Below are 24,311 nucleotides of genomic sequence, written 5' to 3'. Positions count from 1 at the left end.
ATTTGATCCATTTCAATTTTAGTTTAGTGCATAGTGAAAGATATGGGTCTAGTTTCAATCTTTGGGATGTGGAAAGCCAATTTTTCTAGCACCATTTATTAAATAGGCTATCTTTCCTCCACTGAAAGTGTTTGGCCCCTTTGTCAAAGATGAGGTGGCTGAGTGTGTCTGGAGTCGTTTCTGCATCCTCTAGTCTGTTCCATTGATCCTTGTGTCTGTTTTTATCACAGCAGTTGTGCAGCATAATTTAGAGTCAGGGATTGTGATGCCCCTGCCTTGCCTTTGTTGCCCAGAATTGCCTTTGCTTTTTTTTTTTGGTACCGGGGATAGAACTTGGATCCTTGCGCTTGCAAGGCAGGCGGCGGAACCACTGAGCTAAATTCCTGGCCCTGCCTTTGCTATTCTAGGTCTCTCCTGGTTCCAAATGAATTTTAGGATTGTTTTTTCTATTTTTTGGTACCGGGGATTGAACTCGGGTCCTTGCGCTTAGGAGGCAGGCAGCGGAACCACAAAGCCAAATCCCTGGCCCTGCTGTTGGGATTTTGATTGGGATTGCATGGAGTCTGTATAACAGTTTGGAAGTATGGCCATTTTCACTATATTGTTCCTTCCTATCCAAGAACAAGGGATATCTTTCCATTTTCTTGTATCCTCTTCCATCTCCTTTTTCAGAGTACTGCAGTTTTCAATGTAGAGGTCTTTTACTTCCTTCATTAGAGTGATTCCTAGGTATTTCATTTTTTTGGATGCTATTGTGAAAGGGATTGTGTCTCTAATTTCTCTCTCCATGTGTCTGTTATTTGTATACAGGAAGGCTATTGACTTTTGAGTGTTGACTTTGTATCCAGCTATGCCACTGAATTTGATTATCAAATCTAGAAGTCTTTCAGTGGAGTTTTTGGGGTATTCTATATAGAGCATCATGTCAACTACAAATAATGATCATTTTTTTTTCCTATCCTTATTCCTTTTGTTTCTTTCTCTTGTCTAATTGCTGTGGCTAATGTTTCCAGAAGTATATTGAACAAGAGTGGTGACAGTGGACATCCTTGTCTTGTTCCTGATTTTAGAGTGAAAGCTTCAGTTTTTGTCCATTTAATATGATGTTGGCTGCTGGTTTGTCATAGATGGGTTTTATCAGATTGAGATAGAGATTTTTTTATACCAATTTTTTGTAGGGTTTTTATCATGAATGAGTGTTGGACCTTATCAAATGCTTTTTCTGCATCTATTGAGAGGATCATATAGTTTTTGTCCTCGGCTCTGTTAATATAGTGTATTACATTTACTGATTTGCATATGTTGAAACATCCCTACATCCCTGGGATGAATCCCACTTGGTCATGGTGTATAACCTTCTTGATGATTTGCTGCATTCTGTTTGCCAGTATCTTTGTTGAGGATTTTTGCGACTATGTTCATTAGGGAGATTGGCCTGTAATTCTCCTTTTTGGTTGAATCCTTCTCTGGTTTTGGAATCAGGGTAATGCTTGCTTCCAGGAATGAATTTGGGAGTGTTGCTTCCCTTTCAATTTCATTAAAGAGTTTGGGGAGTAGCGGCATTAGCTCTTCTCTAAGTATCTTGTAGAATTCAGCAGTGAATCCATCAGGGTCAGTGCTTTTCTTTGTTGGTAGTTTTTAAATTACATATTCAAGGGAATTCAAGTCGTTGTTGGAAACACCTCGTCTTTCTAGATGTTTAAAGTTCACACACATAAAAGCCAAGGACTGGAGCAATGCCCAATCCGCATTTTTGTTACTTCATGGACGGTTGCATTGTTGCATTCTGCGGGTGGAACTAAAACACTTGATGCTGGGTGTTCACAGGGTGGCAGAGTGTGCAAAGAGGGAAGCATGCTTTGCCTAAGTGAATTCAGATCTTTTTTCTTAAAAAATTTTTTAGGGCCAGGGATTTAGCTCAGTGGTTCTGCCACCTGCCTCGCAAGCCAAGGACCCGAGTTCGATCCCCAGTACCAAAAAAAAATTTTTTTTAAAATAAACTTTATTTTATTTTATCCCATCCCCCCAGCCCCTCCCCTCCCTATGTACAAAAGCTTTGTTTCCATTTTTTCCTTCTATTTTCTTTTTTGTTTTTGTCCCTTCCTTCCCAGATTTTTTCTCAATAGGGCTTTGCTGTGTAGTCCAGGTTGGCTTTGAACTCACTGTGTAGCCCATGCTGGCCTCGAACTCACCGCAATCCTCCTGCCTCAGCCTCCAAATATATGAATCACAGGCATATGCCACCACTCCTCGCAAGAGAGTTCAGAATGTCCAGCCCAGTGGTGGCGAATCTATGGTACACGTGTTTTCTTTTAAGACAAAGGATATTAATGTATGTATTACTAAAAGTTCAGTGTTCAGGTGTAAATGCAGGGCTGGCACTTTGTGATAAATAAGTGGGTTTTGGGTTGCCGTTCAGGTGCTCATCTCTAAGGCCTGCTGTCACTGGTCTAGCCATTGCTTTCTACGTGCATTTTAGTTAATATTGCTGGGTAGTGAAGGATAAGTCCTAGTTTCCGAACTAGGTTAGAAGTAGAAGTAATCTAGAAATATAACTCCAGTCAAATTAACAGAGACATTTAAAAAAAAATTTTTTTCTTTTTGGTACTGGGGATCAAACTCGGGACCTTGCCCTTGTGAGGCAGGGGGCGGAACCACTGAGCTAAATCCCTGGCCCTAAAAATTTTTTATAACTTTTCCAATCATTGGAAAATCCAAGCCAACACCAAAAATTATCCAGCAAAATGTACAAAAAGATCTAAATGATGAAGAAAGTGAAGCCGGGGATTTAGCCCAGTGGTTCCGTTGCCTGCCTCGAAAGCGCAAGGACCCGAGTTCAATCCCCGGTACCAAAAAAAAAAAAAAAAAAGAAAGGGAAATAAAATGCTAAAAGAATAAAAAGGGATGCGTCTATCATCTTTGGTGGAGAGAAGGTTTTTCAGTACTAAAGGAGCAATAGACCCTTCTTAGCTGTGTATGACATTTGTATATAAAAAATGCCATGAAACAGCACAAGGGGCTGGCAGGCTGAAGAAAGCTTCGGGCCGCGTCAGTATGAAGGTTACATGACTGTCTGTGTCTTTGACCTGCAAAGAGATCTTCAAATCAGAGACAAAACAAAACAAGGTTAGAGACAAAGAAAAAGGAAGAGAGATCTTGCCAGAGGAATCCGTCTCCAGGGCCATTTCCGCCTCCCTGTGCAACTGGATATTAGACCTTGAGGACCTAAAAGACCCAAGCAGAAGAGTACGCTGGTGTCTCCCAGGCTGGACTTCACATAGCGTGCTTTGACCACCCGAGCGGGCCCTTCCCGGCCCAGCCGCCCCTTCTGGGGTCCCGCAGCCTCTGGGGCCCCACTCTGAGCAGCCAGAATCTAGTCATCCGGCCCGAGGCTCCCCACTTTCCTACTGCCCAGGGCACAGGGATGTTTGCTCATTTTGTGGGCGTCTGCACCCACATCTCTGTGGCCTGGAAGCCATCTTTTCAGGTTCTCGTCACTCCGGCTATCATGGTCCTGTGCCTCAGTTTCCCTGACACCCCCTTCCTGACCCAGAGTCACGCCTGCCAGGCCATCTGGCCTGACCATGGCTGAGCCCTCCAGCTCCAGGCCTGGCCACCCAGCGACCCCACCTCGGACCTGGTGGCAGCGGCCACCAGCGCTGTGTAAGAGGAGAGCTCCCCAGGGTCTCCCCACAACCGACTCTGGCCCCAGGCCCCTCTTGCTTTTTTTTTTTTTGGTACCGGGGATCGAACTCGGGTCCTTGCACTTGCGCAGCAGGCGGCAAAACCACTGAGCTGAATCCTGAGACCCCCTTGCTTTTTTTTAAGACAGGGTGACACTGACCTTGAACTCACTCTGCAGCGCAGGCTGCAATGTGAAACTCACAGCACTCTTCCGCCTCAGCCTCCCAAGTGCTGGAATTACAGGTATGTGCACCACGCCCGGCCCCACCTCGCTGTTCCCCTCCCCACCCCCCTCCACCTCCCAGCGCTCGAATGCTCCCCTCCCCCGCTCCTTCCAGCAGCTGAGGCTCCTCCCATGAGGCCCTAGGCCCCGCCCCGAGTGCGCACCCACCCCTGAGGCTCTGAGCCCCCCCCCCCCCGCAAGTGCACCCCCACCCTCGGGCCCCTCTGCCCTGGCCCCTCCGACCCCTGCTCTCCCAGGCCTTCCTCTCCCAGCCCCCACCAGCCCTGGTCCCTCAGGAGCCCCGCCCCGCCCGCCCCACCCTGCACATCACGTGCTCCTCGGGGTCTCCCACTGCCACTTGGGTCCTTGGTTCTGGAAGGCTCAGTCCCCTGGCTCCATGGCCCAGTCCACCCTCGGGACCCCGAGCCTGGAGGCCCTGGGCAGTCGCAGGCCTGGCCCTGCCCGCCGTCCGGGTGAGGATGGCGGGGCCCTGGGAGTCCGGGGTCCTCTCCTCCCACGGCCTGCTCTTGGGGTGGGGGACCTGGCCCGGGGCTGAGCCTGGCTGTTTCATCCCCTGTGCCCAGCCCTGGACGTGAAGGCTGAGCACCGTGCGAATGAGATCCTGCTGAGCCCTGGCAAGCAGCCGCGTCCCCCCGCACCGCAGCGGGGCAGAGGTGAGGGCTCCCCGCACCACCCAGGCCCCTGCTGCAGAGACGACTGTGTCCCATCTACCACCTGGCCAGGGCCCTTGCCAGATCAGGTGGTTGAGGGCAGCACTCGTGCCAGCACTCTGGAAAGCTGAGGCAGGAGGCTCAGCCGGGACAGCTTGGCAATTTAATAAGATCTTGTCTCAAAAATTTGAAAAGGGCTGTGATGTAGCTCCACGTGAAGGCCTGATTGAATCCCCAGTACCACAAAGACAAAAGACAAACTCCGACACACATGCGCACTGGGGCGGCCTCGTTCAGACCGGGAGGCGGGAGGCGGGAGGTAAAAAGGACTACCTCTGCCTTCTCCCGCAGAAAGCATCGCTTACGAAGTCACGGAGAACCAGCGGGACATAGAAGGTGAGCTCCGCCCTTTGGCTTATTTATCTTGGTTGTTTGAGACACGGCCTCCCTTTGTAGCCCAGCCTGGCCTTGAACTCGCAGCTCCTCCTGTCTCAGCCTCCCAGTGCCGGGATGACAGGCATTCACCACACCCTGGCTCTGGGTCTCTGCTTCTGACCTTGAGCCAGGCCCTGAGTCCCCTTGCACCTGCCCAGCTTTGCTCTGTACTCCTCAGCTGTCTGCCTCTGCTGCGGAAGCCTCCAGGTGCACACCCGGCACCCCCTCTTCGAGGGAGGAATATGTGCCCCATGCAAGGTAAGCAGGCCCAGGCGGGGCACCCCAGCCCGGGGCAGGACTCCAGCAGCCCATGTCCCCCAGGACAGGTTCCTGGAGACCCTGTTCATGTATGACGAGGACGGGTACCAGTCCCACTGCTCCATCTGCGCGGCGGGAAACATGCTGCTCATCTGCGAGAGCCCGGAGTGCACGCGGTGAGGCGGGTGGGGCCCCACGCCTGTCCTGTCCGCCCCCCCAGGCCTTCCCAGAGCCTGGCGTCTGGAGAGAGAGGGATGGGCGTGAGGACCGCACCTGCGGTGTCCCCAGCGTCCCACGTGGGGACAGAGCCCAGGCCTGGCCCGGAGCCACTCCCCCAGCCCTTTAAAAATACTTTCTAAATTCCGAGGGAAGCTGTTAAGTGGCCCGGGCTGGGCTGGAACTTGCTATCCTCCTGCCTCAGCCTCCAGAGCACTGGGGCTGCTGGCATTGCCGCCGTGCTAGGGACTTCCTTCCTGTCGACCCCAGGTGCTACTGCTTCGAGTGCGTGGACGCGCTGGTGGGCCCGGGGACCTCGGACAGAGTGCACAGCATGCACAGCTGGGTGTGCTTCCTGTGCCTGCCCTTCCCGCACCACGGGCTGCTGCGGAGGCGGCGGAAGTGGCGGGACCAGCTGAAGGCCTTCCACGACCTCCAGGCGGTGAGGGCGTGCGTGGGGTGGCCATGGGCGCCGTCCTCCCCGCTGCTGGATGAGCCGAGGCTGTGTCTGCCTCCCCTGACGGCCCGCTCCTCACTTTCATTTAGCATGGCAGTCATGGTGTAGCCAGGCTGGCCTCGAGCTCACAGCAGTCCTCCTGCCTCAGCCTCCCGGGTGCTGGGACTGAGGTGTGCCCCACCACACCCACTGAGGCTCTCTTCTCTGAGGGCCTTGGCACTGCCCAGCTGGGAGCGGGTTCCTCAGGGCCCAGGCAGCAGGGGCTGTGTCCACCGGGCGCGCACGGCATCAGCCCTCTCCGGGTCTAGGCGCAGAAGCGGCCCTCAGGACAGCAGTATCCAGTGTCTCCAGGGCACCTCCCAGAGCACAGGCGCGCCCCGCCCCCTAGAGCCCTCTGCACGGGGTGGACCCTCCCTCTTGGCCAGATGGGGACCCGTGGGCTCCACATTGCCCAGGGACTTCGTGTCAGAGTGGTTGTTTCGCTTTGTCTTGTTTTGAGAAAGGGACTCGCTGTGCAGCCCAGGCTGGCCTTGAGCTCCCAGCAGTCTCCTGCCTCAGCCTCCCGGGTGCTGGGACTGAGGTGTGCGCCACCACACAGCTGCTTTCCCTTCGTCCCCTTCATAGGATAGTCCCCTTAAGATGTACAAAACGGTGCCCGTGGGGAAGAGAGAGCCGATGCGGGTGCTGTCCCTCTTCGGGAACATTAAGCAAGGTAAGCACAGTGACATCCTGCAGCCCCTACAGGAAGTGGGGAGGGGTGGATGTCGGGGCCTCTGCGTCTGTCTGGGGTTGGGAATGAAAAGGAAGCCACCACGCATGGTCCTCAGGGCCGCACGCTCCTGAGCTGGGCCATGGTGGGAGTGGGGCAGAGAGAAGTCATCCCGCAGGCTGTCTAAGGACAAGGAGAGGCCTCTGGGGGCTGGGGGCTGGAGCCCAGATGGGGAGCCCCCAAGCACGGAGAGGGGAGAGGAGGCAGGGCACTCCCAGGCGAGCACTGGGCACGGAGTCCACAGCAAGGGTGGGGCTCGCCCCGCCCCCAGCCTGCCAGCCCCTCCCACACCCACGTCTGGGCCCCAGCCAGCTGTCACCCCCATGGATGGCACAGGTTGGGTGCTGCTCCGTCCCCCGCGTGTCCCAGCGCCCTGCAGGGGCCGTGATCGCATCGAGACACAGCGGGGCCTGGGCTGCCCACACTTGCTGCCCAGGTGGGGCTGCGGAGCCCGGCCTGCTCCGGGGTCACTGCTCAGCTGAGTGCCGATGCCACAGCCAGACGCCTGGTCACAGGACACCGCTGAATACGCTGGGCCCTTTGCTGGTGGTTTGGGGATTTTTGTTTGCTGGGTTGGTTTGTTTGGGCAGTAACAGGGACCGAACCCACTCTTCTCTTCTGTTGAGAGGGGATCTCACTTATCACTAGGCTTCCCAGGCTGGGCTCGAACTTGCCGCACTCCTGCTCAGCCTCAAGTACCGAGTGCCGTGCCGGCGAGCCCTGTGCCGGGAGCCTGCTCCTCACCCTCCATCTGCCCTCAGGGACACAGCTGCACCCTGAGCGCAGCAGGCAGGGTCCTGGGCCGCTGGACACCCGCGGGGCGAGTCCACGCGGCAGCCAGGCCTCCTGCTGTCTCCCTCCAGAGCTGGCCAGCCTGGGCTTCCTGGGAACCGGGTCTGAGGCAGAAAGGCTGTGGCACCTGGAGGACGTCACAGACGTGGTTCGGAGAGACGTGAGTGGCCAGGCGGGCCCAGGGGCGGCACAAGAGCAGCTGGGTGCAGCTCTGGGGGACCTGGGCCAGCCCAGTGTGGGGTCCGCATCACCGCAGGGTCCCCTGGGCGCAGCCTGCAGCGGGACTGAGCCTCAGCCGCCAGCGTTGACAAGCGTCCTCGTCCACCTCTGCCGGACCTTCCTCTCCAGCCGCTCGCTCCCCAGTCAGCGCCTGGCGGGGTTCTGAGTGCTCATGGCCCGTGGGTGACCCCGAATGGGTGTGGGGCCCATGTAGGGCTGTCTGTGGCAGGCAGGAAGTGTCTCCTCGCCGCCCGCCCCCAGCTGCTGGAAATGGTGGCACGGGAGGCCCCTGGGGCTGGTGCTCCTACCTCCGAGGTGTCCTCCCGACTTGGGGTGCTCCTGCTCGACGCCCCCATCCAGGGCCTGCCCTGAGAGCCTGTGGGCTCTGCTCCCGCCCTGGGCCTCCCAGCTGGGGGCGTCCGGGTGCATGGTCGGATTCGGGTGCATGGTCGGATTCGGGCGCAGCATTTGGGGCGGTGCTCTTGGCTCTTGGTGACAGCGCCCCCGCCTGGGGACGCCCACTGACCAGTGTGCCCGTGTCCCACAGGTTGAGCAGTGGGGCCCGATTGACCTCGTGTACGGCTCGACGCCCGCTCCGGGCCACGCCAGTGCCCATTCTCCCGGTAAGCCGTGTGGGGCCGCAGTCTGTGGCAGCAGGCATCTCATGCCCAGCGGGGCACCTCTCCGCCCGCTGTGTATATAAAATAGTCCTGGCCAGCTGTCCCAACACGTGCCCGGTGTGTGGACATTCTGACGTAATAGGGCCCCTGTGGAGCCCCTGGCCCAGCCACAGTGAGGGACCCTCCATCCCCAAGGCTTCCCGGTAGCTGTCACTTACCCTCCCTGCCCAGAGGTGCCCCTGTGCTGCGGGGTTCCAGGGTGGCTGAACAAGAGGCAGGGCCACACCCCACCCTGCCCCCTGGTCTCCCTGGAGTCCCGTGGCCGGGCTCGGGCAGTGGGTGCCCGACGTGCCCTGCTCAGCCCTGTGTGCTGTGCCCGCCAGGGTGGTTCCTGTTCCAGTTCCACCGGGTGCTGGCGTACGCGAGGCCCCCGCCCAGCAGCCCGAAGCCCTTCTTCTGGATGTTCGTGGACAACCTGCTGCTGACCAGCAATGACCAGGCCACCGCCAACCGCTTCCTCGAGGTGCTACTGATGGGGGCAGGCGGGTGGCACAGGCTGGGAGGGCTCGGGATGGCCCAGGCTGCTGCTGCTGGTCCCCAGGGCCTCGGCTTCCCCGCACAGTTGCCTGGGAGGCTCTCACACCACACACGCCTTCGTCCTCAGGGCTTGGCCCCGGGGTCACCGCCTCCTCCAGTCTGCGCACACGCCTGCACATGCCTGAGCATGCACTACACGCTACACTACATCACTGCATGGCACAGTGCCCACTCCGTGCACTCACAGGTGTGCGCACACGCGTGCACACACACACACACACACACACGCACCTGAGAGGGTGTTCCAGGTTCCAGGGAGGGCAGGGCGGGTCCCAGAGGAGGAGCGGGGAGGGTGGGGGCTGTAGGTGCAGAGTTTGTCAGGCGGCTCAGAAGCAGCCCGAGCGAGCAGGAAGGGGCTCCTTCCCCGAGCTGGGTGGTTGTGTGGGTGCTGTGGGGTGCAGGGACCTACAGCTCTGAAGCAGGACTCTGGGACCCTCCCGAGGCCCTGGCCGGCCTGGTGCCGCTCCTTGCAGGCACCCCCTCACTCGCGCTGCTGTGCAGCCTGGCAGTAGAAGCCCCCAACTGCACTCTGGCTCCCTGCTGGCTGCCGGCGCCCTCCGGGTGAAGGTGGACGCCCCAGTTCTCTGCTCCCCTGCGCCTGCCCCATCTCCCTCCCTGCGTATCACGTCCTCTTCCGCCTGTCTTGTGTGTGTGCATGTGTGTGTGTGTATTTCACGACGTCCCCAACGGTCCTCCCTGGTCTGGTCCCAGCTGGGATGCGCCCTGCACCCAGGGCTCCTCTCTGCTCTTCCTCCAAGCTGAGTGTCTCTGCGGTGCGATGTCTGCCTGGCTTTGCTCTGTGCCCTGGAGCTGTCGCTCCCCACATCCCTGTGGCTCCTGCTGGGTTCCTTCATTGGCCGCAGGGGTTTTCTGTGTACTTGGCCAGGTCACGGTGGGACAGTGACTGTTGTTTCCTCCGCCGTTATGCCTGGGTGTCCCTGCCTCGAGGAGGTGCCCGGCCCCACGGGGTGTGGGGTCACTGCAGTGGCAGGGCATCCTCTCTTGCTCCTGGTCCCCACACTTCCAGGGTCTCTGAGTTTGCAGTCTGGCATGGAGGCTGTGGCCCACACAGTGTGCTAGGCTGAGGAAGCTCCTGTTGACCTGTGGCTTCGAGCATTTCGTCAACAGTAGCTGGTGGATTTTGTTCAAGACCATTTTAATGTCTGTGAGGATGAGTAGGTAATTTCTTGCTCAGATCTGTTAACTGGATACAATATACAAATAGATTTCATAGCAACCATCCTTGTATTCATGGGAAAAATCCATGCACTGAGCTGCATCCCAGCCCTTTATATTACTCTTTTTTGGGGGGTGTGGTACTGGAGTTTGAACTCAGGCCCTTGCGCTTGCATAGCAAGCGGTGAAACCACTGACCTAAACCCCCAGCCAGCCCACTCTTATTTTTTTGAGACAGGAACTGGCTCAGTCACTAAATTACCCAGACTGGGCTCAGACTTGCTTTTTTTTTTTTTTTTTTTGGTACCGGGGATCAAACTTGGATCCTTGCGCTTGCGCAGAAGGTGGCGAAACCACTGAGCTAAATCCCCGGCCCTGGGCTCAGACTTGTGGTCCTCCTGCCTCAGCCTCCTAGAGTGCTGACTACAGGCATGTACAACTGCATCTGGCTATCGATCTTTTAATGTGTCCCTAAGCTCCACGAACCAGATGCCACCTAGGATTCTTTTTTAAGTTGCTAAGTGCAGTGCGTCCTCTTGTTTTGTGGGCATGTTATCACTTTTTTTTTTTTTGGTACTGGGGATCGAACTCCGGTCCTTAGCTTGCGAGGCAGGCAGTGGAACCACTGAGCTAAATCCCTGGCCCTCATGTTATCACTTTTGGTTTATGTGCTGAACTTGCTTCACAAAAGTACGTGAAACATGGATGAAGTCACGTGAAACCCTTGTAACAAACGGCGGGGGAATTAGGCCGCCGAGCAGGCTGGTGGAAAGCGGAGCGGCATGGACTTTATGCACCTGGGTGGGGTGGACTAAGGGCGAGAGGCCCATGGTGCGCAATGGACACAGGCAGGCTTATCAGAGACTGGGAGGGAGAGCGCCCGTCATGAGAGGAGCTGGGGCAGACGTCCGTTGGGTGATGTCCTGCTGTACTCATGCGGCCCGTGTGTGTGTGTGTGTGTGTGTGTGTGTGTGAGTGTGTGAGTGGGTGAGTGTGTGTGGGGGGGGTCTTTTCCATAGCCCCTCGCTCTGTTCTGTCTGCTCCGAGACAACCTGGCCTGCAGTCTGGGGAGCGGCGCGTCTTGCTAAGGGCCGCAGCTCTGTGTCTGTAAACTGTAGCTTGGAACTAAGCAGCATATGCACTCGCCGCACCAGGCCTGCCAGCCCTCGCTGCTCCTGGTGCCCTGCCGTCTTCTGTGGAAGTGACCGTGGAGCTCTGCTCTTTTCTGGGGTCAGTTTCCTGGGTTTTGTTTTCGTAGAATGCAATCCGTGTAACATGTTTCAAGTATCACTTCGCAGACCTGAGCAAAATGGCCTGGCCACTGCCGCTTTCTTCCGCCGCTGTGGTTCCTTCTTCTTAGGAGATCTGGACCCCTAAAACCGCTGCTGTGGCCCGACGGGCAGCTGGGGCAGCCTAAGTCGCGCCCATTGTCAGAGCTGCTTCTTCGACAAGTGCTTGTGGGGCCCGCCGAGCCCCAGTCCTGAGCCAGAGCCAGGCCACACGTGGGCTCCCTGGGGCCGTGGGTCAGGCCAGGAGCATGGGATCAGACCACCCACGACGCTGTGAGCAGCCAGTCAGCTTTGCTCTCGAGGGCTGGCTGACAGGGACAGGGACGCGGCGAGCAGCAAGCAGCACGCTGGGGACGGGCTGGGGGCTGGGGCTGCCCACTGACAGAGTCCTCCCGGCAGATCGAGCCCACGACCCTCCAGGACGTCCGTGGCCGGGTCGTGCGTGGCGCCGTGCGTGTGTGGAGCAACATCCCAGCTGTGAGGAGGTACCGGGGCGAGGGGACCCTGACAGGGCGTGGGGTCACTGGACACAGGCCCGAGTCTGCAGGCCACCTGGAACTCGTGGGGCTCGCCTCAGTCCTGGGCAGTGACCGGCCACCTCCCAGTGACAGCAGGCTGCACGGTCCTGCACACACTCACTCACACACTCATGCACAGCCATGTGCCCTGGGACACCCAGCAGGGCCTGCATTTTCTGAGTCCTCCGCCCCAGACCGAGTCTCTGGAAAGTCGTCCCTGCCCCCCAGTGCGGGCGTCCTGGTGACTCCAGGCCACAGCACGTCCCCAGCCTTGCCCGCCTGGTGCGGGGGCCTCCTCCAGCCCGGGACTGCTAGGCTTCTCTGCGCACCCCTCTCTCCCACAGCCCTGTGGGCTCTGGGCCGGCCAGGGCAGGAGGCATTGGGGGAATTGGGGCGCTCCCGGGGTCCAGGGCCACTCCTCCCGCTGCAGCCGTAGGTCCGGGACCCAGAGCAGCTCACTTCAGAAGCAATCGTGCGGCTGGCGTGGCCCGCATCCCCCTGTGTCCACAAGGCTCTGTCGGGGTCCAGCCCACAGCTGCCCCTTCCAGGCCCCAGTGAAGCCCGAGGGCTGCTTCCACAGCTGCTCTCTCAGAACCCTGGGGCAGCTGAGACCTGGGCCCTGCACCTCAAGATGGGGTGCCGGGCTTCGCAGGAGAGGAAGGAGAAATCATTTTGCCAAGGCCGTGGGCAACTGCCCATGTGACTCCACCTTCAGACACCACTGGGGTGGTCACAGATGGGCCCCTAGCTGCCCCAGAAAGGGGGATGTGGGCAGAGTGGGGGGCACTGCACACTGGGCCCCAAGGAAGCCAAGAAATGTTTGCCAATCCAGTGAGGACCTGGCTGCATGATGGGGTACAAGGGGCCCAGGCTTAAAGCCCACTCCCAACGGGCCATCAAGCTGCAGGCCAGGGTCCCCCCGCCTCCACATGAGGCTGCTTCAACCTCTGGGAATGCTGGGGTGCACCAAGGCTCTGATGACCTCTGCCCCTGTGTCCTGCACTTTCCCCTTGTGTCCACTCCGATGGCCCCAGGCTGCCCTCTTCACATGGAGTGTGGGCACCCTGAGGCAGGCGAGAGGTGTGAAGGCCACTGGCCCATTGCCCAAGGACCGCCTGTCCCTTGCCCCTGGGGACTTGGCCTGCGACACCCGTGACGCTGTCCCCCTCCTTGGCAGCAGGCACTCGGCCCTGGCCCCCGAGGAGGAAGTGTCCCTGCTGGCCCACATCACCCGGAGCACAGAGCTCGGCTCCCAGCCGCCCACCGCGCTAGTGAAGAACTGCTTTCTCCCGCTGAGGGAATACTTCTCCTATTTTTCTCAGAATTCACTTCCTCTCTGTAAGTGAGTCTGTACCGTGAAAACAGGGAAAAAAGGAGGCTTTTCCAGACAGCTGTCCCCGTGCTGTTCTCATCCCTCTCCAGATTCTTATTTTACCCCGGTGTTTGGCTTTGGGTCTTTCTGGGGGCTGCAGACCTACCCCGGGGTCCCTGGTGCAGGTCCCCACCCTGCTCCTCCGGGACAGACAGGTGTACTTCCTGGAGGGGTTTCCATGTTCCCGTGGAGTTAAATACACTACTTTTAGGATGATTGTTGCTATCTTGGTGTTCTGTTCCTTGGGGTGCGGAGGCTGACATGTCCCCGAGTCCTTCACACAGCTGGAGGCCGAGCCCTCACCCCATCGCCACCGCACACAGCACCCCAGAGTGTCGCAGAGCACCAACACCACCCGCAGTGAACAAAGCGAAGCCAGCCGAGGCAGGCAGACCTCGCGAAGCCTGTGGGACTAGGTGAGGAAGGTGCAAGAGCAGGATCCCCGCAGCCCCCAGCAGCTCAGCTCCTCCAGAGAGCACTGGGCAGGCTGCCTTCTGGGGATGGGCGACGAGTCCCACGGGAATTCTTCCCTGGTGAGTCGGGGAGAAGCCTCAGTGTCCCAGGCACTGCACCAGGTCCCGGGGACCCTTGGGCCTGTACTGGCATCTGGAGGGTCTGTAGATGCCCCCTTCTGAGGAGGCAAGGAAGCCCCTGACATGGTTGAGGGGGCACAGTGTGGGCCCACCGGGAGGCCGAACTGTCACCGATGTCTTCACAAGTGGGAGGTGGACGGACAGGACCATGCCGAGGGGACGCCCCTGTGGCCACAGCCCAGGGGCACCGGGAACTGCCAGGGGCTGGGGAGCAGCTTCAGCCCTCGAGCCTTCTGTGGAGCAGTGCTTTCAGACTTCCGCCTCCGGGACAGGGACAGGAAATACTGCTGCTCTGTTCAAGCCACCAAGTGTGCAGGACTGAGGGACAGCAGCCCTGGAGGCCACACATCCAGGCAGAGAGACTGAGTCCCCAGAGCAGGGGCCCGACTGAGCGCCACCGGGCCTGAGCACCTCGCCTCGAGGTCAAGGGCAGGACACTGGGGGAGTCGGGACAGGACGGTGGGGGAGCTCGGCAGTGTGCTTCTCTCACTCTGACCTTCAAGCTGGCCCCCTGTCCCACGCGCCTCCCCCACACCCCACACCCTGGCACCGCGCCGTGCTGTCTGCCTGAGAAACCGTCACGGTCCGGGGACCCAGACTTCCCTCAGCCAGGGGAGCCCCAACAAGGGTCCTGGATCCTCTTGGTCCCAAAGCCCGGGGTGTCGGCAGCCGCTGTGTGCCATGTGGCGCACACCTGAGGGTATCTACACTGCGCCTCACAGCCCCCTGCCCCTGCCCATGAGGAAGGCATGTGGTAGTCCCCGTTCCACAGGTGCAGAGGGGCGGCTGGGCCCAGCCCTACCCTGCGTCCGGCTCGGCGTCCCCCCACATCAGCCCCTCCCACGTCACCCTCAGGCGCTGCGCTGACTCCCTTCCCTGCCAGACACAGGCAAAGCAGGGAGGGGACCTTCAGCCACCAGCACCACCTCCCCTCCCAGGCATCGGGTGTGGCTCTGGGGCTCCCCATCAGGTGACTTCTGCCCCTGCCTGCCCTCAGAGAAAACCCTGCTGTCCTGCAGGCCACACAGCCGCACAGGGCCGAGATGCCTCCTTCTCTCCGTGGCTGGAGCTTGGGTGCTCGCTCACCTCACTCGGCCCCACATCCGCCTTCCTCTCCATCTTCCTGCACAGGAGCTCTCTTCCCACCAGGAATTCATCTTTTCCCTCAGCTACTTCCCCTCTTTGATCCTCAGGAACATTAACTTTCAGGAGATGGCCTTTTCTTCTCTCCCATTTTTTTTTTTTTGGTGGCACTGGGGATTGAACCCAGAGTACACCCCAAGGTTTGTCTTGTTCTTAAATTTTGAGATGAGCCTCACTAAATCACTAAGTTCCCCGGGCTGAGCTGGCCTTGGGATCCTCCTGACTCAGCCTCCCAGAATGCTGGGATTCAGGCGTGCTCCAGCATGCACAATGGAGCTGGCCATTTGTGTCCTTTGTGAAGCTGTTATGCAGACAGCTCAGCCAGTACCCAGCCTGCCAGCCTGTGCTGCAGGGGGACCTCCCAAGTGGGGCCTGGGGTCCGGGTCCTCTGCCTGGCACTGCGGGCCCTCCCGGCCTGGCCAGGGCCCCCTGCCCAAGGTCAGCCCGGGCTGCAGGCCATGGGGCATGGGATGGGAACGGGACACACCCCTGCGCCCTGGGACCAGAGGCTGCAGACCAGCCGGGCTGGTGGGGTGGGGAGCGAGAACTGAGTCAGCAGAGCGGGTGTGCGTGTGGGAGACTGGGCCACAGCCTTTCCCAGAGCGGGTGCCAGGGAACCCCGCGGAGAGCCCAGCAAGGTGCAGCCGCGGGGGAGGGGGCGTTGGGCCGGGTCCCAGGCCACGCTCTCGGCCCCTCACTGGCTCGTGCGCTGTGCGCCCCGGGAGCCCCAGGTGGGCGCAGGGGCTGGGCTCGGGGAGCGCTGGGGCAGAGGCCGGTCGGGCCCCGTCCCGAGAGTGCCCACACCTGCCGGCTGGCCGCTGTCTGGCGCCGTCACCCGCCCTCGGGGAGGCCGGCGGGGCCGCGCGACCTCTGGCGGCGGGGACAGCGCCGCTCCGCTCCGGCGCCCCCTACCGGCGCCAACCCCAGGCCGCCTCCCTCCGGGCCGCGCCTCCCGCTCGCGCCCGCTGTCCCCGCCCCGCCGTCCCGCGGGCGGGGCGCGACCCACCGGCTTCGGCCAAGGCGCAGAGCTGCGGGCGCCAGCACAGCGGAGTCGCCTCCCGGCCCGGCCCGGCCCTGCCCCGCCCGAGGTCTCCTGGTTCCAGGTCCCCGGCCGACGTGCCCGCCCGGTCCCGCGCCCGAGGCCCGCGCCATGCCGCTGCGAAGGTGAGCCGGGCGGGCTGAGTCGGGCCCTGAGTCGGGCGCGGGCGGGCTGCGTCCCCGCTCCCGGGCGCGGTCACCGCGCGGGGTGGACGCGGGGCACCGGCTGATTTCCCAGAATAAGGATGTGACCATGCTGCGCGGCCGCTGGTGACGCTGCCTGTCCCCGCACAAGTGGGGACCGGACCTCTCCCGCTGCCGGCGGCCCCACGCCGGGGAAGAGGGCGCTGCTGGAAGGAAGGGGGAGCAGTGGCGACCAAGGTTTTCCCGGTTTTTCGCCAGCGTGCCCATCCCTTTTAGGGCGCAGTGTAGGGGGGCGCTCTGTCCCCAGGTGTCCCACCCACAGTCTGCCCACAGCCGCGCTAGAAATATGGGGGCTGATGCCCTCGGGAGAGTGGGGGTAAACATCGGGGGTCCTCCTGCCTGTCACCACCTGCAGCCTGCTGCACCTTTGCTGCCTGTCCAGGGACGTGGCCTGGGGCTGGGGGCATCCTGGCAGGACAGGGGACCGTGATTCCCCACACCAAGCACAGGGCACTGCGGACCCGGGCAGGCGGCACCCAGGAGGGGCACGCTGGTTCCCCTGCAAGGGTCCAGAGTGGCCTTGGGTCCCCGAAGCCCCAGCTGCCCTGAGGGGCCCTGGTAGACAGAATGGCCTTGGCCCCAGTGGAGGGGGCACCGTGGGAGGGCGATGGGGACCCCAGGGGCTAGTACAGCTCTGAACCTTGGTGGTTGTACTGAGAACAGCTCGCCTCCTGCCGTGTCCAGGCTGGGAGAGCTGTTTTCCCAGGACTTCAGAGTGTCTTGGAATCTGTCCCCAGGAGAGGCAGGCCAGCACGGGTCAGATTGGCATTGCTTTTCTGGGGTTCGTGTGGGGCAGGAGGTGTGTCCGGGCCAGTTCCGCTTCTGAGCGGGTATCAGCACTTCCTGCCAGGAGCGGCAGCCTGGAGAAACAGGCAACTCACCTGCAGCCCTGTCTCACCTGCCTTTCTGGTGTTTTTTTGCAGCCCTGGCCTGCTCTTGCTGCTGCTCGGCAGCCTGAGTGCTGGTAAGTTTGCGGTGCGGTGCAAGGCTGGGAGAGGAGCTTCAGAAGCCTTTTGCTGTCCCTTCCCATGGCTCTTCTGAGGCTGCGGGGCGCCTAGATCGAGGGTGCACGTGCAGGACTGAAGCCTGCAGAGGCAAACCTGTCTCTTTCTGCCATTTCATGTCACACTTGCACTGGGTGGACTGTCGTTCCTCAGGGACAGGAGCTTCCTCTCCATCCTGGCCTCTTTGCCTGTCAGCCCCGTGGAGCCCTGAAAGCCACTGCTGGGGAGGAGCCAGGAAGCAGGGATGTGCCATGCAGGGACCCTAGGCTGAGGGCGTTGGTGCCAGGACACGCCCCCTTCCTGGAGGCCGCTTGTGGGAGGGTACGGCCAGCTGTGTGTGGCCAGCATTATAAATGGGGCTGAGGCATTGTTCTCTTTCCATGCCTACGGTTTTAAGCCCTTTTTATTTTGCAGTAATCAGAGTACTCCCCAGAAGTAGAAGTGCTGAGAGTGGCCTGAGGGGCCCCTCCCTCAGCTGCACCATAGTGCTGGCTCCATGGGACACAGCCCCCCGGCCCCGTCTGTGTCCTGCTAACAGACTCCTTTCTGCTTTGTTGACTCAGAATTGTGTTTGAGTCTTTCTGTTTGTTTGTTTGTTTGTTTGTTTGTTTGAGGCAGGGTCTTGTTATGTAGTTCAGGCTGCCCTTGAACTCACTATGAAGCCCAGGCTGGCCTCAAATTCAAAGTGATCCTTCTGCCTCAGCCTCCCGCCTGCTGGGATGACAGGTGTGCACTGCCACACCCAGCCTGTGTGTTGGAGTCTTGTAACCCTAAAGCCTGGGTGCCTCCACAGGGGAAGAGTTGTCTGGGGAAATAAATGTCTCCTCTTTGAATCTTTGCAGAGATTCAACAAACGGAAGTCAGAGCGAAGGTGGGCAGTGACTGTTTGCTGAGCTGCATGTACCCCGAGAGGCTGGATTTCGACCTGGATGACGTGTACGTTTACTGGCAAATCAGTGAGTCCAACACCGTGGTGACGTACCACATCCCCAAAAACAACTCCTCGGGCCAAGCTGACAGCCGCTACCAGGGCCGGGCCCACCTGTCGCTGGACAGCGTGAGGCAGGGCGACTTCTCACTGCACTTACGAAACGTCACTCTGCAGGATGCGCAGAGGTTCACCTGCTTAGTGTTCAGGAAGTCCCTGAGCATGAGAGAGGTTCTGAGAGCCGTGGTGTCGCTGCGTGTGGCAGGTAAGACTGGGCGGGGGGAGGGGGGCGGTCTGACTTCATCCAGCCTCGGGCCTGGAGAAAGTACTCATGGGATCCTCCATTCATAACTAACCGGATGGAGGCCACCTGGTTCCCCAGATTCCCCAGGCTTGCTGTCTTTGCCCTGAACTCTGCAACTCAAACTAGATTTTAAAAAATGAGTTAGAGCTGGGTGTGGTGGTGCACACCTGTCATCCCAGCACTCAGGAGGCTGAGGCAGGAGGCTTCCTGTGAGTTCAGAGCCAGCCTGGGCTACATAGTGAGACCAGTCAAAAAAAACACATTAGGGTGGGGAAGTAAAAAGAATTAATATGTGCTATATCCATGCACCACCCCCTCACAATAAATGTGATCATTATGTACTACATTAATAAAAATAAATCTTAAATTTAAATTACAGGGGGGCAGGGGATTTAGCTCAGTGGTTCCAGCGCCTGCCTTGAAAGCGCAAGGTTCCAAGTTGGATCCCTGGTACCCCCCCGCAAAAAAAGTTTAAGTTAAATTTAAATTACAGGGCCAGGGATTTAGCTCAGTGGTTCCACCGCTTGCCTCGAAAGTGCAGGGACCCGAGTTCAATCCCCAGTACCAAAAAAACAAAAACAAAACAAAACAAATGTAAACTACAGACATTTTAAAAATGAGTTAGGAGAGACCTGGGGATTTAGCTCACTGGTGCTGCCACCTGCCTCACAAGTGCAAGGTCCCGAGTTCGATCCCTGGTACCAAAAAAAAAAGAGGAGAGGGTGCTCTAAGGAACCAAATGAGATCAGAATTCAGAAACTTACATGCAACCCAGGAGCTCAGGGTGCAGTCTAGCAGGTGCTGGCTGTGCCACCGGAGAGGGGCACTAGACCTAGAGCAGCGCCTGGAGCCGGGACCGCCTGTGGCTCAGCCGCATCCCCTGCTGGGGTGGCAACAAGGGCAGGCAGGACCTGAGCTCAGCCCTGGCCCAGCCCCTCCCAGGGCGGGCACTGCGCTCCAGCCTGCCAGGGCACGTGTACCCGCCTCGCTAACTGTCCACCTGTCCCCACAGCCAACTTCAGCATGCCCGTGGTCAGCAGGCTTGTGGCCAGTGCCCCCCACCAGGACCAGGCGCTCACCTTCACCTGCACATCCACTGACGGCTACCCGCGGCCCAACGTCTACTGGATCAACAAGACAGACCACAGCCTGCTGGACAGGGCGCTGCACAACGACACCGTGTCCTTGAACGCGCGGGGCCTGTACGACATGATCAGCGTGCTGACCGTCCCCTGGGCGCCCGGCCTGAGCGTGGGCTGCTGCGTGGAGAACATGCTCCTGCAGCAGAACCTCACGAGCAGTGGCCCCGCAGGTAGGCGGGCAGGCAGGCGGGCGGAGAGCTGCCGGGCGTGGGCGCCTCCTAACTCAGCCTCCACCACAGACCACTGTGCAGATGCAGCCGAGGCTCCCTTGGGGGGCCGGGTAGCACTCCAGAAGCCACAGGACCAGGCAGCAGGGGCCAGATGGGTGCTGGCCAGGACTCTGCCAAGCCTGTGTTGCTGCCGCCTGGGTCGGGAGGGGCCGGAAGTGGAGGCAGGTTGGGGGCTGTGCCCTCTGGCCCAGCCACAGAAACGAGGCAGCACTCACAGGACCCCCCGAAGAACCCAGGACCGGGTGCCAGACAGATGTGGGACGCGCCGAGCACTTGGACCGTCAGCAAGCATCACACCGAGCAGGCCTCTGAGCTCAGGGCCCTGCTGCCTGAAATCAAGAAGCAGCTTCATGACCTGTGTTCGGGCCTCTGGCCTGCGTGGACAGGGTGAGGGCTTTGCCCCCCACCCCAGTGGCCCAGGCAGCCCTGAGAGGTGGAGCCAAAGATTAGAGCCTCCGGCCGGCCCGGTGCTTGCATTGAGGCAGGGTTTGCAAGCGTCCGGATGACGCTAGAGCACATTCAAGGTCCACCCGCTGTCAAGGTCGCAGGTCTCTGGCCGCATTTTGAGCCACGTGGGCATTCAGGACGAGACGCCTGTGCAGCACAAAGACTCAAGGCAGGAGAGTCCGGGCCCTGCATGCCTTGCTGCCAGAAGGAAGAATGGAAGGACGGGGCGCTGGTGCAGAGGGAGAGCCTGAAGGGTCCTAGAGAATGCACCTGGGACAGACCTAGGGTGCACCTCAGACGGGGACTGAGCAGACACCTGTGAGCGTCCACGGCAGTGGCCTCACAGCACCAAGAGTGGACACCTTCCACGTACCCAGCCCAGACCAAGCACAGTGGGGCCACCACACCAGGGATCCCACCACGCCAGGAGACAGAGGCTCTGGCACTGTGCTGTGGGGTGAACCCCGAGGACACGGTGCCCGGTGACCAAAGCCAGGTGCCAGGCCAGGCCGTGACATGACACCATTCATAGGAAGTGTGTGGAATGGAGCCTCAGGGTCAGGAAGCAGAGTAGAGGCGGCCTCGGCAGAGAAGCAGAGAGCGGGGTGCGGCTGCCAGTGGTCACTGCTCACTTGGGCTGACAGCTGCACAGCACAGCGAATGTACTGCATGTCACTGCCAAATGGTCACTTGAAAATGTGACTGTGTGTCTCATGAATTCCACCCTGATTAAAAGCCCGGGAGAACCTGCATTTCCACAGTGACTCCCCCAGGGCTGGGTTCCTGTGTCTGGCAGCAGCCCAGGACCTACGCATCGGATGAGGGTGTCAGCAGGGTTCCTTGGGGTAGACACTCCCTCACAGGACCCTCCTGTGGCCGAGGAGAAAAGCCTGCCCCCTCTTCCCTACAGAGCCTTCCACCGGAGGGAACGCAGGCAGGATCACAGAGACCCCGGCCCTGCCCCCCGGGCAGAGAGGCACCGCCGTCCTGGGCATTGTCGCTGTCCTGGTAGTGGTGGTGCTGGTGGCCGTGGCCATCACCTGGGCCAGATGTGGTCATAGAAGCTACACAGGTATGTACAAGACAGCATGTGCACACTTCCCCTGTGCCGGTGTGAGTGTTCTGCCTTCTAAATCCCCACCTCAGCAAGCTGCGGGTTTCACTCGTGGCTTAGTTGCAAAGCGCTGGCACGCACGAGTGTCAGCAGCCAAACCCTCCAGGAAGCCGATTCAAAGCCCAGACGTCTCCAGGCACTGAGTTCCAGATGCAGTTGAGCCAGAGGGCGGGGCAAGAAGCCCCCCCTCCCAGTTTGGGGGGCGGTGGATTCTGAGTCTGGAGATGGGGACCAGAAGCCAGCTGAGGAGGGGCTGTCTGGCTGTGATTCTGTTCGATTGAGGACAGACCCAGAAGTGGCCTGACGGTGCAGAGGGGAGCTCTGGGCAGGGTGGGAAGGCCCGCACCTGGGCCACTGTGCTGGCCCTCCCTCCCTCGTGGCACCCACGAGTGGCTGCCGGATCGAGAGGACAGCAGCATCCCAGAAATACTTCCTTCCACCCACGCTGCCCCTGCCACTCCAAGGCCCCGTCAGGGAGCGCCTTCCGTGGCCTCGTGTGGCTGACACTCAGGGCATCTCCCTCCATGGCAGGAAGATCTGGGCGCCCAGGGCCTGGGGCTGCTGTCAGCTGGGGACCTTGGGGTCTTTAGAGCACCAGCTGCACCCCACTTGGCCCTGAGCGCCTCTGCTTCGTCTCGCAGGTGCCCGCCCTGTGACCCACGAGCAGGAGCTCACAGGTGAGTTTCCCTGGGGTGCAGGAGCATGCGTGGCTGCTGGCCTCCTTTCCGGTGTCCAGAAAACTTCTGCTGTTGGCCTTGAACACCCAGTGAAGCCGGTGATGAGCTCAGCACTTCCTGTGGGCACCCTGGCACAAGACCCCACCCTGTCTGCACGCCGCAGAGCCAGGGCTGTCCTGCTGGAGTTGGGGCCCTGCAGGCATCTGTCCCCATCAGCCTGAGTCCCTGGAGAAGCCTCTCTGGGCCTCCGTGATGAGTGGGGAACGGGTGGTTCAGTGGTAGGCACTTGCCCAGTTTATGCCAGGTGCTGTAAGAAAAAGAAAAATGGAGGTTCCAGTGTTTCACGTTCCCTCTTTTCTCCTTTCCCCAGACCATGCCTGACAGGAACTCACTGCCCAGGACATGGGCGGGGCATCTTCAAGATGCTGCCCCACGGGGTCAGGTGCTGCTTGAGAATGGACCCCCCACCCCGGGCCTGGTGGCAACGAGAACAGCAGGCTGGGGCCCCCGCACGTGCTGTGTGAGGACAGGAGCTGCCGGCCTTGCGGGGGCACAGGGGCTGCCCCTGACCCAGAGGGAAGCCTGTGCATGGTGGCAGCAGCCGGGAGGGACTGTAGTGCCCAAGTGGAGGCCACCCATCCTCAGCGCCGCACGGATGCCGAGAGCACCAGGACTTGGCGCTAGGCTCTGGCCACACCCAGCCCAGCCTGGCAGTCGCAGTCTCAGACTGAAGGAAGAGCTTTGGGTTCACAGTGAGGAGAGCAGAGGACGCCTGCTGTCTGCAGAGACTCGGTGGGAGGGCTCGCTGGCTGCCCTCCTGTGCTGGGAGATCCTGTGTGCAAATGTGTGCACACTGCTTGGGTGAGTGTGTATGCACTGATGTGGGAAATGGTCCACACTGCAGACCCTGGGACCCCCCCGAGCTTCACCTCCTCTGCCATCTCCAGCAAGAGGGAAATGGACCTTGCTAGTGTTGCCCAAAGCTAAGTGGAATTCTGTCCAAAGAAAGCCACTGTGCACCAGGCTGCCCTACAGCTGGCTCTGCAGAGGGACAGCAGTGCAGCGCCTTCCCGGAAGCACAGTGTGGTTCAGGGATTGAAGCCAGTCCCGTACCCAGAGGACTCCGGGTGCCAAGGTCTTCGCCCAGCCTCGGTGGTCCTGCCATGCCCAGGCCACCTGGACTCAGCCCACCAGCTTCCTCAGAGGCCCCAGCACACCAGGGACAGGGCCAAGCTCCCACAGGGTGTCTGCGGCTGCAGAGTGGACCGAGAGACTTGCTGTCCTCCAGAGGGTCTAGAACGGAGCTGCCAGGTGACCTGGCTGTGCGCAGGAGCTGCAGTGGGCAGCGCGGTCCCCCAGGGACACAGGTCCGTGGCCCTGCTTGGTCAGGTGCACTGCCCCCTTCCTTGGGAGGCCCTGAGGTAACAGCCACTCGCACTGGCAGGCGCATGAGCCTTGTGTCCCTCGGCCCCAGGCAGGACAGGCATGAGAGTGGTGGGCACTGGTGGGTGAAGAGCTTAGTTTCCTGGCGGAGTCCCCGCGTGGGCTCCGGATGTGGCTAAACAGGGGCCCAGACGCCTGCCTGAGAGCATTAAAACATGGCGCTGTTGCACAATGCTCAGGATCGTCACTGTCGCTCACGGAGGCCCAGGAGCCTCAGGGTGTGGGTAGCCAGCAGCTGTGCCCGGGAGCAGCGATCCGGTGACTCAGGACAGGGGCTCAGGAAGCCTCGCATCCCCGGGGTCCCTGAGCGGGGCCCATGCGGCCCACTGTCCTTTCCTCCTCCGGAGCCCCCAGTCTTTCAGAAAGGGGCCGAGACCGAGGAGACGCAGGCTGCGTGGGTCCAGGAGTGGTTTTGACCTTGACAACTCCGGAAGCCCAGAGAGGGCCAGAGTCCAGGGGCCTTCAGTGGAGTACGGGCTTCAGGCCTCAGCTCTCTTCCTGCCACGGTCCCCACCAGGGCTAGAAGTCCCCTGTCCCGCAGCCGGTGCTCTGCAGGGGCCCTCCCCACCCCGGGTCTCTGCAGTGGGACCAGAGCCCCCTCCTGGCCACCCCTCCGTCCCCATTCTCACGAGAAGGCTCTCAGGGGCCCCGGGGAAGTTGTCGGCACTTCCTTGAGGACGGTGGTCCTGCCTTCACTGGGGGAAGGGACAGGGCCCGGGGAAGTGGGGCTCGACACTGAGATCCCAGG

At 60.2% G+C, this 24,311-nt stretch overlaps 2 protein-coding genes across 2 annotated transcripts; both read left to right on the top strand.

Moving 5' to 3' along the window:
* The first annotated feature begins 3,584 nt into the window (after positions 1 to 3,584).
* On the top strand, positions 3,585 to 13,586 carry Dnmt3l (DNA methyltransferase 3 like). The gene is made up of 13 exons (XM_087181756.1): positions 3,585 to 3,663; positions 3,829 to 3,927; positions 4,492 to 4,581; positions 4,930 to 4,974; positions 5,192 to 5,271; positions 5,335 to 5,447; positions 5,758 to 5,929; positions 6,569 to 6,656; positions 7,577 to 7,665; positions 8,272 to 8,347; positions 8,728 to 8,867; positions 11,806 to 11,891; positions 13,102 to 13,586. Exons 1-13 carry the CDS (start codon positions 3,585 to 3,587, stop codon positions 13,268 to 13,270), a joined length of 1,326 nt encoding a protein of 441 aa, XP_087037882.1. The 3' UTR covers positions 13,271 to 13,586.
* A 2,432-nt stretch (positions 13,587 to 16,018) lies between these two features.
* Positions 16,019 to 23,735, top strand: Icoslg (inducible T cell costimulator ligand). Its single transcript, XM_004842488.3, has 7 exons — positions 16,019 to 16,196; positions 17,198 to 17,238; positions 18,121 to 18,471; positions 19,523 to 19,822; positions 21,240 to 21,401; positions 22,085 to 22,120; positions 22,491 to 23,735. Exons 1-7 carry the CDS (start codon positions 16,183 to 16,185, stop codon positions 22,499 to 22,501), a joined length of 915 nt encoding a protein of 304 aa, XP_004842545.1. The 5' UTR covers positions 16,019 to 16,182; the 3' UTR covers positions 22,502 to 23,735.
* The last annotated feature ends 576 nt before the right edge of the window (positions 23,736 to 24,311 follow it).

This window comes from Heterocephalus glaber, unplaced genomic scaffold (assembly GCF_053883595.1).
Source record: "Heterocephalus glaber isolate CG9 unplaced genomic scaffold, H.glaber_assembly_v1.0 deba00000122, whole genome shotgun sequence".
In the NCBI taxonomy this organism is placed as follows: domain Eukaryota; kingdom Metazoa; phylum Chordata; class Mammalia; order Rodentia; family Bathyergidae; genus Heterocephalus; species Heterocephalus glaber.
The sequence above is the reverse complement of the archived record's forward strand: the minus strand, read 5'-3'. Positions and strand labels throughout refer to the sequence as shown.

Coding starts and splice junctions, on each gene's coding strand:
- Dnmt3l (XM_087181756.1), top strand. CDS start 3,585: ATGGCTGAGCCCTCCAGCTCCAGGCCTGGCCACCCAGCGACCCCACCT. Junction 8,868..11,805: donor CCGCCAACCGCTTCCTCGAG/GTGCTACTGATG, acceptor TCCTCCCGGCAG/ATCGAGCCCACGACCCTCCA. Junction 11,892..13,101: donor AACATCCCAGCTGTGAGGAG/GTACCGGGGCGA, acceptor CCTCCTTGGCAG/CAGGCACTCGGCCCTGGCCC.
- Icoslg (XM_004842488.3), top strand. Junction 17,239..18,120: donor GCTCGGCAGCCTGAGTGCTG/GTAAGTTTGCGG, acceptor GAATCTTTGCAG/AGATTCAACAAACGGAAGTC. Junction 18,472..19,522: donor GGTGTCGCTGCGTGTGGCAG/GTAAGACTGGGC, acceptor CTGTCCCCACAG/CCAACTTCAGCATGCCCGTG.